The 13,037-nt window shown below is 33.9% G+C and overlaps 1 protein-coding gene across 1 annotated transcript in view; it reads left to right on the top strand.

Moving 5' to 3' along the window:
• LOC145296831 (SREBP regulating gene protein-like) overlaps positions 1–12,075 on the top strand; it is a 35,825-nt gene extending 23,750 nt beyond the window's left edge. The window contains exons 3-5 of the mRNA XM_080142946.1: positions 3,205–3,356; positions 6,478–6,591; positions 11,757–12,075. Of these exons, the coding sequence (XP_079999072.1) occupies positions 3,205–3,356; positions 6,478–6,591; positions 11,757–11,846 (356 nt within the window). The 3' untranslated portion in view covers positions 11,847–12,075. The remainder of the gene's footprint in view (positions 1–3,204; positions 3,357–6,477; positions 6,592–11,756) is intronic.
• Positions 12,076–13,037: the final 962 nt, after the last annotated feature.

The following is a 13,037-nucleotide window of genomic DNA, read 5'->3' as shown; positions in this document are numbered from 1 at the left end:
GTGATCACTCCCTTGGTCACCTGTGCAGGGATAGAACCCTGAGCAAACCAATGATTGAACATATCCTTCAGAATAGGGACCAACATGGGCGATAGCCTCAAGTAGGACTCGTAGGGTAAACCATCAAGCCCCGGGGATTTGTTGTAGCCGACCTGCTTCAACGCAGTAATGACCTCATGTTCAGTAACAAGACCATCACAGCTAGCCGCCCGAGCCGCCGTGAGGCGGGGCAAGTCAGCCAAATAGCTGCCAAACTCCTCGACCCTGAGTCCAGGTAGTTGGGTGAAGCGCTCTGATAGATGCTCCCGAAACCCCTCGCAGATCTCCCGAGTCGAAACTAGGGTGTGTTCTTCCAGGTTATGTACTTTACGAATGTACCCGTCCGAACCGTGCCTTAAAGCAGCCTTACACTCAACAGCGTCAACATTCACAGCCTCGTTGGAAACTTTCATTAATCTAGCCCTAACTACTTGACCTTCATACCGCTCGCTAGCCAAGCGGCTGAGGTCTTGTTTAGCTAGTGCTACCTCTAGGGGTCCCCCCCCTCCACTGCCCGGATCAGCTTATCCTCTAAGCGCTTCTTTTCCTTAGCCTTATCTAATGCGAGGCGTTGGCTGTATTGGACAGAGAAGCGCTTAATTTTGGCCTTAAGACTAACCCACCACTTACTCCCTGTAACCGCCTCCACAAAAGCCCGCTGAATTAATTTGGTAACCTTCAACCGGTAGTCCTCCAACTCCAACAAGGTGCTGTTGAACTTCCAGTATCCGGCTAGCTTAGGCCTAGCACTTAAGTTCAAACGGGCCATAATGAGTTTATGGTCCGAGTGTCCTAACAAGTGGAACATAGGGCACGATAGAAAGTCTACGTGCCAAAAGGCCAAGAAAAGCTTAAAAACTTAAAAAGCTAAGAACAGCATCTATTAACAACAGACCTTTGATCTTAACCAAAAAGGCCAAGCACAAAAGTGTTACGGACAGACAGACCAACTGACCGACCGACGGAGTGACTTATAGAGTCGCTTGCATGTGACTAAAAACAGTAAAGAGTCTGTGTGTTGTTATTTTTAAATGCTGAAAGAGAATGCTTGCTGTATGTGATATGAAAGTCAGAGTTGTGTTTTCCGTGATAGAAGCATTGATTGAATTTTAAAATAAAATACTATCACAGAAAACACAACTCTGCCTTTCATATTATATATGCCAAGCGTTCTTTTCCAGCATTTCAAAATAACACCGCACACAGACCAACATGCAGACTCTTTACTGTTTTTTTTTTTTTTTTAATTTAACATCATGGTGAGAAAAAGAAAGAGATAAAAATGTATAAAATTCAGAAGATGGCGTATATCGCCGAAATATTAATTTTAAACAAATAAATATTTGTTTATTTTCATAATATTGCATTGTAATTTGGCTTATAAACATATTTTATACATATTCTATTTTAAATTACAAATTTATTTTCTCGTTAAGAATAAAAGAAAATTTAATTACATTTATCTAACTGGTTGTAGCGATATCGAATGTGAAATGTGTTGGACGACAAAGAATAGAAGTTTTGCTAATGTGTTTGGGGAATTGACATCACATACAGGAGATCCCAAATTTATGAGAGAAAGCTGGTTAAATCATTCTGTTGCATGTTAATTGCGAAGAAGAGTGGACATGGATACCTACTTTTTTCCCCTATGGAAGATGTTCTGGGGAGAGGAGATAAGAGGAAAATTTTTTAAATGTAAATGTGTGAAAATAGTGTTGGGATTTTTTTTTTTTTTTTTTTTTTTTATAAAATGACTAGCGAGGGGTACCCGGCGTTGCCCGGGTGTTTGTAGGTCTGTGTGAAAAAAAAAAACCAAGCCTTGACGCGCATAGTAAAATGTGAAAAAAAAAACAGGTGCCCGTTTTTTACAAGTTAAAAAAAAAACGAAGCCTTGACGCGCAGTTGGAAAATAGTAAAGTGTAAAAAAAAAAAAAACAGGTGCGCATTTTTGACGAGTTATTGACGTGACGGCGATAGCTATTCAGCAGTTAGCATTTTGTGCAGGACAGTTTTTAATGAGGTCAATAAATCGGTTTGTTTGTTTTTAAAAACCCGCTCCCTGTTTATTAGGGGGAGCGTCTCGTCTCGAAATGAAAGCTACCGTCTGATATGACGAATAATTAACGTTTGAAAATCAATAAAATTAAATAGACAGGCGAGCTCCGTAGTTAACTCTGAGATATTACAATTTATAGATGATATAAAAAGTCTTAAGAAGTTGTGAACCGAGCGACTGCTTCTCTGAAAGAAGCCTTTTGTAGACATACACAAAAAGCGAACATACATACACACATTTTCGCTTTTATATATATAGATTAAAGGAATGAGGTTTTGAAGAACCAATTTCACTAAAAAAGCAAAGCTAATGAGCAAAACAATAAAAAACACATTCGGGTCATTTTTTTGTTTTTTGTTTTTGGCCCTGCATAGCTCTAAAACATCAACAATATGACCCCGCCTTTGTAAACTTTGGAGACACCTGATCTACTATATTAATTCTTTTTTTATTAACATGCATGTTGAGGGGCATAATTCACTCTGATGGTCCCTGATCCTTGTAGTCATCTGTCACATGTCAGAATTCACTCCTATTATTAGGTTGGTGCAAAAATAATGTTTTTTGATGTTCAACTTCATGTCAAAAAACATTATTTTTGCACCAACCTAATATATTTGCTAGTACAGCCTATCACTAAATCCAATAAGACTGCCATATCCATAAGTTTTTTTTGTTTTTTTTTAACTAGGGAAGATAGGGAGCACTGTTTAACAAGGCCTAAAGGCTGCTCTAGGAAGATTGTTGGGCAAATGATGAGACATGATGATCAGTAATGGTAAATCTTGGTTAGGTTTGATTATTTTAGAGGACTGGTCAACAAGAACTTATTTATATTAGACTTGAAAATTACTTGAAAGCAGTCGCAAAGTATTGTTCCATAGACTGACACTTCTAGAAAAGAAACTTTGCGCAAGGAATTTTCTGTCACAAATTTAATGACAGGATTTTAGATGAATGATTTATTTGCTCTGATATCCAATATGTTACAAGGTATAAAAAAAAAAAAGGGGGTGTGGTGGGAGAGATAAAGAGGGAGTTTCTGATATTTTAGTAGTGTATCTTTTATTCAACTGTTATCTATTTCTTGTTTTCTCTCTTTTCAGGTTATGTGTGTGAGCGCTCAGCTGTTCTTCCCGGAGGATGCTGTGATTCAAATGCAGCACAAACGCCCCGTTACAGCTGTAATTCTTGCCAGGATAATCATTGCTGTGAGATATACGAATACTGTGTATCCTGCTGCCTACAACCTGGGAAGGTAAACATTGTTTCTATTTTATCAACACTGCCTTACTTTACGTTGCTTTTTTAATATTTATTCTAATGTCCATCTAGAAGTTTCAATTCTACTGCCTTTTTTTTTTCTTTCTTTTTTAAGGCTTTGAACAGGATCATCACATTGAAATAAGGGAAATTGCGTCGTGCAATGCATGAGAAAGTCAAAAGTCCTTGCAGCTTTTCATTGTAATCAAATCTCTATTGATTGTCTGCTTTCAGTTCATTTTTGGTGTTTTCTGTTCTGTTTTCGTTAGAGGTCCTGCTTTGCTTAGCAGTTCTCTTTAGGGCCAATCTTAGGGTATGTCCAAGCCAACCAAGACATCACTTGCAGATTATTGATGATATTGTTTGTTGGTACCTGCGATCTTTGGCTTCTTGGTTGGTAGTTTGATTGCTCCATTGGATCCCTAGAATCTTTCTAAGCACTTGGAGTCAAACACTTCTAATTTCCTCTCTTGGCGGATGTTGAAATGCCAAGTTTCACTCTCTTTATCAATGTTCAAAACAAGAAAACTAATTTTAAAACTGGAATACATTTACAATTTTGGAAGGCACAGGTCACAGAATATAAGGTCTCTTCCCAAGTGCAATTTCGTTTTCTGTAATTCAGGAAAAGCTGAATTCTACTTTTTAAAAAGTTTTTTAGTTAAGAAAAAAATAGGATTTTCACTTAATTATTTTTTTTTAAAAAGTTTAGACACAATTTTATTTCTCTTTCTTCTTTTCTCTCGCTTTATCTTATCTTCCTTTTTTTTTCTGTTTTTTTTTTCTCTCTTCCTCCTCTCTCTCAGGCTCGGCTTGTCTTTGCTTCCATTTTCTCTCTCTGGTAATGTTAATTTTGCCAGAATTCAAATGATTCATAATGCGGAGAGGTAGAAGGGTACATAGATAAGGAAATTGGGGGTGGGGGAGCAAGTTGGGAAATTGAGAGAGAATGGGCAGCATCTCAAAATTGGGTAAATATTTCCTATTCTATTTTTTATTTAATGGATCAAACTTCAAAAAAACTGGCAAAAGTTATAGCCCATTGAGTTAGAATGAATGCTTTGTGCCAAATTGATAGTTGAATGATTAAATTTGTGTTCATTTTTTTCATTAAATACTAATCCCTATTAATCTTTAACTGTGCATCAAATGGATACCATAATACTTAGTTTGCTGCACCTTATCATGACAAAGGTCTATACAATATTTCAACTAGATCAACTCAGTAATTTCCAAGAAAAAGTGGAAGGCACAGATAGTCTAAGAGAAATATATATATATATATATATATATATATATATATATATATATTAAACAGAGTTAATAAAACGTGTTAAAAAACACTTTAACAAAAGTTAAAAACATATTTAAAAAAAAAACAACATAAAAGAGAAAAAAAAGGAAACATAAAAGAGGTGGATTGTCCTTAATCCACAGTTTCTAAAGAAAATTAAGAAAATTAGCCTTGCCAGTAGCGTGGTGAAAACCTTCCACTTACCCATTTTCTGTACAATTTATTTCTCTTTTTATAAGAATATATTGAACTAAACTTTTTTTTTTCTTATACCTATTTATGAAGTATTTCACAGAATTCTGTTTTTTGGATGACTTCAAAATATCTCCCAGTAACGGGACCCCTTTGGATTCTTTACATCTGCATACTCCAATTTTACAAACACTTTTGGATTTTACCATCCTTGGATCTTCCACTCTTCAACCAAACATCCATTCACGTGAAATCAATTTTCATTTTTTCCCCATTTCCTCTGTTTTTTTTACTTTTAGCAAGTACACCCTATAGCTCACTTGTAGTTTAATTAAGTACTTTATAAGCAAAATCTAATTCCGTATTTTGCTAATTCTTCCCCTCTGATGAGAAGGAAAGTATTTCTTTCAAAACTCTGTGGATTAAGGACAATCCACTTCTTTTGTGTTTCCTTTTTGGAAATGAAATATGCTTTTAACTTTTGTTAAAGTGTTTTAACATGTTTTAATAACTTTTTGTTTATTCTATAAACTCTATTTCCTATTTGGTTTTGAGTTTTTACATCTGGTTAGGATTACTTTATAAATATTAAGTCTTTAATATTTTAATATATTTTAAGTTTGCTATTTTTGATTATCTTTGTGAACTTAATTGTAATTCTTATTTCATTTTATATATATATATATATATATATAAATTCAGGGTTTTTTTCTATAGCGCCGAATGGTTCAAGGTCACCTGATGAAGTCTCATTGACTGAAACAGATAGTTGTTTGTAGCGACCAAGTGTAACTGTTTACCCTCGAATAAATAATAAATATATATATCTTAAAAACGGATGATATGAAAGATACCTAAAGTATTTGGAGACTCATTAGTTTGACATTCTATTTAAAAATAACTATCATTATCTTTTGGTTTAATGTCCATTTTTCATGTTGGCATGTGTTGAACGACTTTAGAAATCAATCCCCAAACTGACCTATCTTTGGACAGATTAGTAATGATAAATTTCTTGAACTTACTCCACCACATTGCAATCAGACTAGTACCTGCTCCTCTCTATGCGCCAATGATATCTTAAAGATAACAAATCTGTAACAGAGCATGGACGTTACATGCAAATCTGTAACAGAGCATGGACGGCTGCATGCAAATACCGAGCTGTGTGTGAAGTGATGTCACGGTAAGGAAAAAGACTATAAAAAGAACGTGTGCACAGACCAACGATAGAGATGTGGGTGACATCACAGCCATAACAAGAAGTCACGCATGGTGGGAGAATGAGGAATAAGTCTTTTCTTAAAACCTGAAACCGGATTTGAAGTTCTATTTTTTGTCTCCTTTGTGACCGAGTCTACAACGTGTTGGGTCTACATGTGTAAATGTGTACTACATTACAAAACTTATTACTTGTTATCCAAAGATACACATCTGAGTTCTCGATCATATTTATTGTCTAGGATCTTCTGATTATCATCTTTCAACTTACCTATAATTCCACTGCACTTCTTGCGTACCTAAAGCAGTTTGAGTTGTACGTTTTGATTTGAAATTTTTTCTGTTGCCTATTTATGGATAATTCCTCTAATCTAATAGAAATCTTTAATAAAATTTTTTTTTATTACAGCAACCGATACTAAAAAAAATATTGAAACAACCTGGAGATACATATAGTAAATTGTTTTCTTCTTTACGGGACCATTATGAATTATGCTTGGTTAAATGTCGGACTTCGTCGCAGGTAAGACACAGTATTTCTAGCGATTTTATCATTTTCTATGTTATTAAGTCGTAGATATTACGGTTTAGAAGTCATATAAAAAGTTTTAAGGAGCGAGCTGAGCGAGCAGTCTCCAGAAAAAAGCCTTTTGCGAACATACACAAAAAGTGTACATACATACACACACACACACGCATTTTCGCTTTTATATTTATAGATTAGGAGGGAGACCCAAAATTGCTCAGGATTGAATGATGATTAATTAATGTTTCACACTTGTCATCAAAATCAGTGAAATCAGTTTTTCAATCTAATTGATTGATTTTCTGCTCTAGTTGGGGACTCATCGCGGTGCACTGGGAGGAAGCTTCATATGCCTCCCTGCACTGACTTAGTCCACGATACATTGTGGTCTGGTCCTGGATATGACCTTAAACTATATCCGATGGTGAGGCCCCAGCTTGCGGGCTCTGGGGAGTGTGTAGCCACCCTTTAATTGCCATTGCTCCCAGGTCCACTCTGACCCGGAGTGGTAGTACCTGTTAGGGTCCCAACTATGGGTTAAATAAAAACTGACTTGCAAAAAACAAATATATTCTATTAAAAAATTTTTTATTCAAAATCACCGGATTCGGCATTAAATAACCTGAAAAGGGTTGATATGCCGTAAAACAAAAACAACCAACCAACATTGTGGTCTATATTGCACTGTAGAGAACCTACTGTTGATTTTATAAAATTATTTTTATATAATGGCTTGAATTAACGTTTAAAATGCAAAAGTCAAGTATCATTTGTGCTCTAAACAGAAGCATTCATTTCGAATGCACTCCTGTCATATCAAAGAACCTATTGTTGATTTCATATGCCAGGCCTTTATGCTTGTGTGGTAAAAAAAAATTTTCAAATGCACCTGTGGTGTTAGACTTTATAAAAGTGCTAACTTTGTTCAAAATCATCTGTTTCTTCCTTCATCAGATTATTTTGATTTAACAAATGACCTTAACCATGAAAAATGGTGTGCACCATCCCTAGGTGGGGAGCCATCATCCTGCTATTTTTTATTATGATCGGTCCAGTGGTGTGGGCTGTAGGAGAGTTGTACACACACACTACTTCTTTTATATATATATATGCTAGCGGGGGGTACTCGGCGATGCCCGGATGTTTTGAGGTGTGTGTGTGGTTTTGGGTAAATCAAAACTCCAGGGGTGGGGGGGTTAAAATAAAAAATAAAAGTTTTGGTAGGTGAGTATGAGGATCGAACCCGAAGCCTGGAAGCAAAGTTGGAAATTAAAGTGTGAAAAAAAAAAGTGCAACGTTAACCATTGGGCCACCGATTGTAATCAAAACATCAAAAAGAAAACTAACGTAAGGCAAACGAATGATATTAAATTTAAAAATCAAAAAAAACAAAAAAAACAGAAAAGCAAACGTTAAAACCAAAAAAAAGAAACACGTGAAAAATGGCTTAAATAAGCCTGTTTCGATATTAAAATTAAAAAAATCAGTGGGTACCTGGGTGTTTTTGGGTGTGTGGTCGGGGGTGGATAAGCGAAGAATGAGTTACTGAAAGGTGTTTGAATTTATTTAAGAACCAAATTGACAGGTGCCTGCACGGAAGTCGTAGAGCGTGATGACGACGTAAGCAATAGTTATTCAGCAAATGAGGTCAATGACCAGGTTTGTTTGTTATAAGCGAAGTAAAAAAAGAAAACATAAAAACGTATGTTAAAACTTAAGTGGGGGGGGGGGTAATCAAAACATCGGGAAAAAAACGCAAAAAAAACTACTGTAAGGCAAACGAACAATGTTAAATGTAAAAATCGAAAAAAGAAAACAGAAAAACGAATGTTAACCCCCCCCCCCCCAAAAAAAAAAAAACATGTCAAAAATGGCTTAAATAAACCTGTTTCGATATTAAAATTTAAAAAATCATTGGGTACCCGGGTGTTTTTGGGTATGTGGCAAAGTAAAAAAAAAAAAAACAGAAAAACGAACATTACCTGAAAAATGGCTTAAATAACACTTGTTCAAGATTTAAATTTAAAAAAAAAAAAAAAAGACATCTCACGCCACGATTCGAACCCAAAACGTTTAGATAATGAACCAATGCCCTAACCAACTGAGCTAACATGACGTACATGAAATTTAGTCAGTTCTTCAACTATTTAATCAGGTCATGACGTCATCTGACGCATGCGTAGAACCGGTCGTCGTCACGAGGGGACGGTTTTTATTGACCCCCCCCCTGTCAAAAATTGTCGATTTCGGAGTGAAAAAATGAACGTTTTGGGCCAATTTTTCAATATTTTTCGGGCGAAGGATGGGGCTTCAATATGATACCGAGTTTGTGAATTTTTGTCGTGTCTGTCGAAAGTTTTTAGCGGACATACAAACATACATACATACACACATTTTCGCTTTTATATATATAGATTAGCGGAGGGTACCCGGCGTTACCCGAGTGTTTGGAGGTGTGTGTGGTTGTTAATAAAAACCTAAGAATAAGCGAAGTAAAAAATGAAAACAGAAAAACAAACATTAAAACTTGTCTGAAAAATAAAGCAGGGGAAGGGGGGGGGGGGTAATCAAAACAAAAAACACAAAAAAAACTAACGTAAGGCAAACGAACGATGTTAAATGTAAAAAACAAAAAAGAAAAAGAAAACAGAAAAACGAACGTTAAAACTAAAAACCAAAAAAAAAAAAAACATGTGAAAAATGGCTTAAATAAGCCTGTTTCGATATCAAAATTTAAAAAATCGGTGGGTACCCGGGTGTTTTTGGGTGTGTGTGGTCGGTCGGGGGTGGGGGTGCTAATGAAAACCTAAGAATAAGCGAAGTAAAAAAAAAACAGAAAAACGAATGTTACGTGAAAAATGGCTTAAATTAAACTGCTTCAATATTAAAATTTAAAAAATCAAAAAAAAAAAAACTCACACCACGATTCGAACCCAAACGTTTTGATAATGACCCAACACTCTAACCAACTGCGCTAACACGACGTACGTGAAATAGTGTCAGTTCTTCAAATATTTAAACTAAATCAGGTCATGACGTCATCTGATGCATGCGTAGAACCGATCTCATCATGAGAGGACGGTTTTTGTTGACCCAAATACCCCCCCCCCTACCCCCGTAGAAAATTGTTGATTTCGGGGTGAAAAAATGAATGCTTTTGGCAAATTTTTCGATATTTTTCGGGCGAAGGATGGAGCTTCAATATGATACTAAGTTTGTCAATTTTTGTTCTGTCTGTCAAAAGTTTTTAGCGGACACACAAACACACATATATACGTACAAACATACACACATTTTCGCTTTTATATATATAGATAGATATATAGATAGAAGTAAAAGATGTTGATGTAAAGACTTTTTTTTGTTTTTTGTTAAATAGATTTTTTTTGTTTTCATAAAATAAAAATCAAACAAATATCTTGGTGAAGAATTTATTTAAAATAGGTGTGTGAACGGTATTTTTAAGATTCAAAATAAATAAAAAATGAAAACACAATTGTGCTAACAATTTTTTTTTTTTTTTTTTTTTTTTTTTTTACTCATCCTCATATTGCAAGTATTATTTTTTAACTTTTCTCTCCTGGGAGAAATTGTAAACATTACTATATTTTAAATTATTTCTACCTAATGATATATCTCTACACGGCATGGATGTTTCACAATATAAACATTCTCATGCAAAAATAGTTTAACAAATATTACCTTTTATAAAAAAAAAAAAAAAAAAAAAAAATCTGCCAGGAAAAAGAAACTATAAAAAAACAAATGAATATTGTATTCTTCATTTTTTTTTTTACAACCTAATGGGTGAACTTTTATGCACTGTGGAAGCATCCTCATGAAAACTCCATGATATTTTATATATCACGAAAGTGTATGCTATTGAGATTGGCAGAAACAATTGTTTGCAAATAAGTTTTTTTTGTTTGTTTTGAATATATGAAATCATTTGATAATCGCTTAATGTTAATAATATAACTGTGTCTTTTATTATTATTAAATTTAATTTTATTATTAAATTTTATTATTATTATTACTTTATTTTTATATTAATTTTAATCACATTCACGATCGAGCACTTTAGAAAAGCAGAATAGATAAAAATCATGTAAAAAAAGAAATAACATGAAAAAGAAGAAAAAGACAAGAAATGGGAGAGGAAGAAGCAAAAAATAAAAAAAAACAAAAAAAACAATCCAAGTCAAATGAGTTCTGTTAATATTATATTCCTTTTACTCCTCCTCCCTTCATTCAACTCTGCCACCAAATGACATATTCTGTCTTCCTCTCTCGCTCTCTCATTTTCCATGTTACTTGGCAACGTACCGCAATCTATTACTAAAAATAACCTTTTAACATTCTGGGCTCATAATTTAATAACGTTTTTTTTTTTTTTTTTTTTTTTTTTTTTAAATATTATTTAAAAACTTTTTTTTGACTTTCTAGTATGATATATATATATATATATATATATATATATATATATATATATATAAGCAAACAATTAATAAAATATGTTAAAAAACACTTTGAAATGAGTTAGAAACATATTTAATCTGAAAAGGAAACACAAGATAAATGGATAGTCCTTAATCCGCGGAGTTTCGAAGAAGAAACTCCGGATTAAGGACTATCCATTTATCTAGTGTTTCCTTTTCAGATTAAATATGTTTCTAACTCATTTCAAAGTGTTTTTGAACATATTTTATTAATTGTTTGCTCATATTATAAGCTCTATTTCCTATTTGGTTTTATCAAGCTTTTATATCTGGCTGAGATAATTTTATAAATATTAATTCTTTAATATTTATAATTTACTTTAATTTTACCATCTTGGATCATTTTGGTAAATTCAATTGTAATTTTCATTTTATATATATATATATATATATATATATATATAAACATACAATAATGGAATTAGTTTAAAGGGAAATTAATTTCCACCCCAAAACCCATCACACTATCCAAACATGGCTTTAGAACTGTACATTTTATTGTTCTTACATAGACCAACATTTAAAAAAAGAATATTTTTATTCAGAATGAAATATTGATATGGAAACTATTTTTGACAAAATGTCTATAAGACTTTTACTTTATTATGTAAAAAGAAAGTTTGTTAAATTCTTTAATTTACTTTTTTTTTGTGTACATTTCAGAGTGTACAACATGAAAATTCTTACCGGGACCCACAAGCGAAACACTGCTATGGGGAAAATCCACCAGACATCCAGCCGTTAGTTCCGTGATGTCCATCACAGCCCACAGATATTCATACCACTCATCAGCCGCATTTTTCTCCTTCGTGACAACTAGCTGCAACAATGTGCGTTTCATTTCATCTGCCATTTCATCTCAGGACAACCATCAACCGTCTTACACACAAACACACGTTTCGGAAAAAATAAAATGGAATAAGAGATAAACGTAAACAAATATTAGACAAAAAATTTCCAATCATAAATAAGCTTCCAACAGGTGAAATATGGATTCTTCTGCATTACCTTATGTTGTGATTTTTTGTCTCCTATTTGGTTTTTGTTTATCCCTTGTTCCTTTGTATTTTTTTCCTATACATTCTATTGGATTTCCATCCATATGATCTATATCACGTGTGTACGTGTATGTGTGTATATATATATATATATATATATATATATATAAAATGTGTGTGTGTGCATATACATAGATATTATGTATACTATACAGAGTGTTTGGGATAAATTGACAGTTTTATCAGGAAAACAAGAAGTTGCTTGATATCTATGAAATTTAATTGATTTCAAAGAAATGCAATAAGTAAGGAAATTAGATTATTGTCGAAGAGTTTTACTCAAAATAACCACCATTAAGATGTGTTGTGGCCTCAGTCTGGGCCTGGAACCTGAAGCAAGCTGATTTTACAGTTTCCCTTTGAAGACCCTCAAAAACCACTTTAATTCTGTCGATTAACTGGTCTCTTGTAATACTGGTACAGTGATTGGTATAATTCTCGACGGCGTCCCATACATAATAATCTATTGGGTAAAGGTCAAGGAAATTATGGAGGCCAAACACTGAGATTTGTGTAGTCATAAAAATTGACCGACAACCAGTTTTTACTTTTCCCGGGGTGTGACAGGGGGGTCAAATCTTGCTGCCACACATATGGTCTATTATTAGGTACCCTTATTATGCAGTGGTTAGCAACTTCACGTGAGACCTTGTTTGAAAAAAATTCGGAGAAAGTGAGTTTGTATAGCTAGTTAAATTACAGTGAATTCAGGTTAAATTTGAATTTTATTAGGACAAAAAGTGCTTGGCATCTATACAATTTGATTTCAGAGATATTCAATAGTCAAGGAAATTAGATTATTCCCATTAGTGTGTGTTGCAGCTTCAGTCTGGGCTTGAAACTTGGAGCAAACTGATGTTATACTTTCCCTTGGAAGGTCCTCAAA

This window comes from Euprymna scolopes, chromosome 2 (assembly GCF_053919585.1).
Source record: "Euprymna scolopes isolate OS-2025 chromosome 2, ASM5391958v1, whole genome shotgun sequence".
Taxonomy (NCBI): Eukaryota; Metazoa; Mollusca; class Cephalopoda; order Sepiida; family Sepiolidae; genus Euprymna; species Euprymna scolopes.
The sequence above is the reverse complement of the archived record's forward strand: the minus strand, read 5'-3'. Positions and strand labels throughout refer to the sequence as shown.